The 4436-nt window shown below is 39.1% G+C and overlaps 1 protein-coding gene across 1 annotated transcript; it reads left to right on the top strand.

Moving 5' to 3' along the window:
* Positions 1-1287: 1287 nt before the first annotated feature.
* LOC142167305 (uncharacterized) lies at positions 1288-2348 on the top strand. Its single transcript, XM_075227469.1, has 2 exons — positions 1288-1870; positions 2239-2348. Exons 1-2 carry the CDS (start codon positions 1288-1290, stop codon positions 2346-2348), a joined length of 693 nt encoding a protein of 230 aa, XP_075083570.1.
* Positions 2349-4436: the final 2088 nt, after the last annotated feature.

The following is a 4436-nucleotide window of genomic DNA, read 5'->3' as shown; positions in this document are numbered from 1 at the left end:
GAACATACCAATAAGTCCCAAAATATAATACGGACCTTCTCGAGGCTTCAAATCCTACATAACAATATCAAAACCATGAATCAACGATCAATGTCAATCTCTTAAGTTCATAAACCTCTAACATCGGACCAAGCGTCTGATTCAAGTCTAACCAATCCGCAATGAACTCAAATTTTGCATACAAATTCCAAATGACATATCAAACCTATTCCAACTCTCAGAACAATAATCCGAACTTGATAACATCGAAGTCAATTTCCGGTCAAACCTAGGAACTTTCCAAACTTTTAGATTGCAAACTTTCGCTAAATAGTGCCGAAACCTTCTAGAAACATCCAAATACAAACCCGGGCGTATGCCCAAGTCTAAAATCACAATCTGGACCTAAAGAAATCATCAAAACTCCAATCTGGGATAAAATACACAAAGGTCAAACTTGGTCAACTCTTCCAACTTTAAGCTTCCTAGTTGAGAATTATTCTTCCAAATCAATCCCGAATCACTTAAAAACCAAAACCGATGATTCACACAAGTCATAATGAATCATATGAAGCTACTCAAGAATTCAAATAGCTGAATGGAATACAAATGCTCAAAACGACCGATTGGATCGTTACAGCGAATTTTGGCTAACCTTAGTGTCTCTTCTTTGACAGAGTATCGAATGAGGGTATTAAAGTTGATAGTCAAAAGATCGAGGAAGTTAAGAATTGGCCAAGGCCCACAAGTCCTATGGAGGTACGTAGCTTCTTGGGCTTAGACTATTACTACCTAAGGTTTGTGGAGAATTTCTCATCCATTGCTCCTCCATTAACGAAGTTGGCGCATAAGATAGCTAAATTTCAGTGTACCAATGTATGTGAGGAGAGCTTTCGAGAGTTAAAGGATAGGTTGACCTCAGCACCAGTTCTAACTCTTCCTGAAGGATCATAAGGTTATGTTATATATTGTGATGCTTCTAGAATGGGATTGGGTAGTGTACTGATATAACGTGGTAAGGTTATTGCTTATACTTCAAGGCAATTGAGAAAGAATGAGCAAAATTAACCGACTCATGACATTGAATTAGCAACCGTTATATTCGTTTTGAAAATATGGCGTCATTATTTATATGGAGTCTATGTCGACATATTTACAGACCATAAGAGCTTGCAGTACTTGTTCAAACAAAAAGATTTGAATTTGAGACAACGAAGATGGCTTGAATTGTTGAAGGACTATGATGTCGATATTCTATACCACCCCGGTAAGGCGATTGTTGTAGCTGACGCATTAAGTCGGAAGTCAATGGGTAGCTTAAGGCATGTAGGGATTGACAAATTGGAGATGACTAAGGATTTGTACTTGTTGGCCAATTTAAGTTTACGATTGCTTGACACCGATGGCGGAGAAGTCATAATTCGAAATGAGACCGAATCCTCGCTAGTGGATGAAGTAAAGGGACGACAGTTTGATGATCTAGCCTTGGTGAAAATAAGAGAAAGTATTCCCCTTCAGAAGAAGCAAGTGTTCGAGCTATCCGAGGATGGAGTCTTTACATACAGAAACCGATTATGTGACAATATCGAGGGACTCCGAGGGCAAATTATGGAGGAAATTCACCAATTCCGGTATTTTATTCCCCCAATGAAGAAAAATATAGCGGAATACGTCGCCCAGTGTCCAAATTGCCAACAAGTTAAGGTTGAACACCATAAACCAGGAGGATTGCTTCAGAATATGGAAATCTCGACCTGGAAGTGGGAGATAATCAACATGGACTTTGTTACCGGATTACCACGCTCATGCCAAAAGTTTTGTTCTATATGGATTATTGTGGATAGACTCACCAAGTTAGGACTACTTTCTCGACTGAGGATTATGCTAAGATGTATATTAAGGAAATAGTTCGACTTCATGCAATTCCGATTTGTATTATATCAGACATAGGTTCCCAATTTACAGCTAACTTTTGGAGATCATTACAAAAAGGATTGGGTACGAGGATCAATCTTAGCATAACATTCCATCCACAAATAGACGGCCAAGCCGAGCGTGCCATTCGAACGCTCGAGGATATGTTACGAGCTTGTGTTTTAGACTTCAAAGGGAATTGGGAAGATTGTTTACCACTTATTGAATTTTCTTATAACAACAGCTACCATGCTATCATCTGAGTGACACCATATGGGGGTCTATACGGACGGAAGTGTAGATCTCCTATTGGTTGGTTTAAAGTTGGCAAAATAAAATTGTTAGGTCCTGATTTGGTGCAACAGGCTGTAGAAAAGGTAAACCTGATTCAAGATCGGTTGTTGAATGCTCTGAGCAGAGAAAAATCCTACTCAGACAACCAACGTCGACATTAGAATTTTCGATAAGAGATTGTGTATTCGTAAAGGTATTACCTACGAAGGGCGTGATGAGATTTGGTAAGAAAGGAAAACTCAGCCCCTAGTATATTAGACCATATCAGATCGTTCAGAGGATCGATCAAGTGGCTTATAAGCTTGAGTTGCCGCAGTGCATCCGGTATTTTATGTGTCTGTGCTTCGTAAATGTTTGGGTGACCCATATCCCATTTCCCCCATCGAATATGTTAAAATCACTGAGAATATATCTTATGAGGAAGTTCTGGTGACTATCTTGGACCGTCAAATTCGTAAGCTACGAACTAAAGAGGTAGCTTCAGTTAAGGTACTTTGGAGTAACAACAATGTGGAAGAGATGACATGGGAAGCTGAAGGGGATATAAAGTCCAAATACTCTCATTTATTTTATACTGAATGTGGAAATGTTGAGACTCCTATGGCCGATACTACTTAGGGTGCCACGAAGGATGATTGACACGAACGTTCAGAGAACGGATGACTGTCATTAAATATTCAAGGACGAATGTTCCGAAGGGGGAATGATGTTATACCCCGTACTCTTTATCCACCCATAAGGTTAAACGATTGGCAAGTTTAGCCTCTAGCACAGCCAATCAGCCAATGCCATATCAATGGGTAATAAGATGATTACATGTTACCAGAATCGCGCCAGCTGTCCCACCGGACACAAAGGCCAGTACGGGGCAACCCATTTGGTACACTTGGGGTAGTGAAGATTCTAGATCTACTATATAAGCAGTATAGATTCCTTCTCTTTCACGTTTGCATAACTTTTCCGGCTTTAGTTTCTCTTAAAGAACGCTCATAAGCTCTTCCTAAGAATTCTCAAATGATGCAAGGCTAGGATTTAAGGGGGAACTTGGATAAGACTAACATAAAGAAGCTCGAATTCATTATTGTATCACCTATATTGTAGTTATACTAATTTTGGAAATTTCTTGAAAGAAAGAACAATCATCATAGAAGCGTACGAACCCAGAAGGTGTTCTTGGCATGACTTGGTATAAGCACTTTTTCCTAATTGATCCTTATCTTGTAAGCATAAATGGTATAAGAATTATTTGAAACATTTCTTATGTTCTGGTATGTACTCCACCGGGGACACCTTCATGTCCAGTCTAAGTTGTTCCTGTCATGCCCGAAATTAGGGTGGGACGTGATGGCTCTCAACCTACCTCACCTGTTGAGAGAACCCTGTTCTAGTTGGCTAATAATTACTTATGCACTAAGCAAGTTTAGGAGTGGCAAAATGGTTAAAAGAACACAGTTAACCACTCATATTATCCATTAAAAATGGGTTGGATAATGAACTTTTTAAAAATGGGTCAAATATGGATAAGAACCATATTATCCATTTAGAAAATGAATAACCAATAGGTAACAAATAGATAACTAATGGGTTTAACTTTTACATTTGTAAAATCTCAAATTTGGGGTTCCTCAAGTTTGGGAGACTAGGAATTCTCCCAAAAGTGTTCATATTCAAGAAGTCATGGATAATATGGTTACCCATATTATCCGTCGGTTAATCCGTTTTTTATCCGTATTAAATATGGGTCGGGTCGGATAATTTATCCGTTTATTCATTACTCGTTTACGACCCGAACCATATCCAACCTGACCCGTCCGTTTGCCACTCCTAAGCAAGCCATAAGGTATTGATAAAGTCTATAAACATAATTGTCTGAAGGAAATTGAATCCCGAATCAAATGATAAATATCTACACAACTAAACCCACTATCAAGTCATGAGCCTCTACTGGAAGCTATATGCATGAAACTTTGGGACATTACCCTAGAGTAATATACATATCTAAAATAAATAAAATCCCGAGAAAAGATTTGCTACCGCTGGAGTAAATCAACAGAGCCTGCACTCCGAGTCTTGAAAGCTTGCCTCTAGTCATGGACTTTATCACTTGTGCACTCAACGCCTGCCACATGATATGGCAGGCCCAAATGGGCTAAGTATCTCCAAGAATACCCAGAAAGTCTCATTGATAACCCCTTACGCGGAGGACAAGACTAGCATGGGCTATATACAAATATAATAAAGTGCATCAA

This window comes from Nicotiana tabacum, chromosome 12, assembly GCF_000715075.1.
Source record: "Nicotiana tabacum cultivar K326 chromosome 12, ASM71507v2, whole genome shotgun sequence".
Classification (NCBI taxonomy): domain Eukaryota; kingdom Viridiplantae; phylum Streptophyta; class Magnoliopsida; order Solanales; family Solanaceae; genus Nicotiana; species Nicotiana tabacum.
Note: the sequence above shows the minus strand (reverse complement) of the source record. Positions and strands in the feature narration are given on the sequence as shown.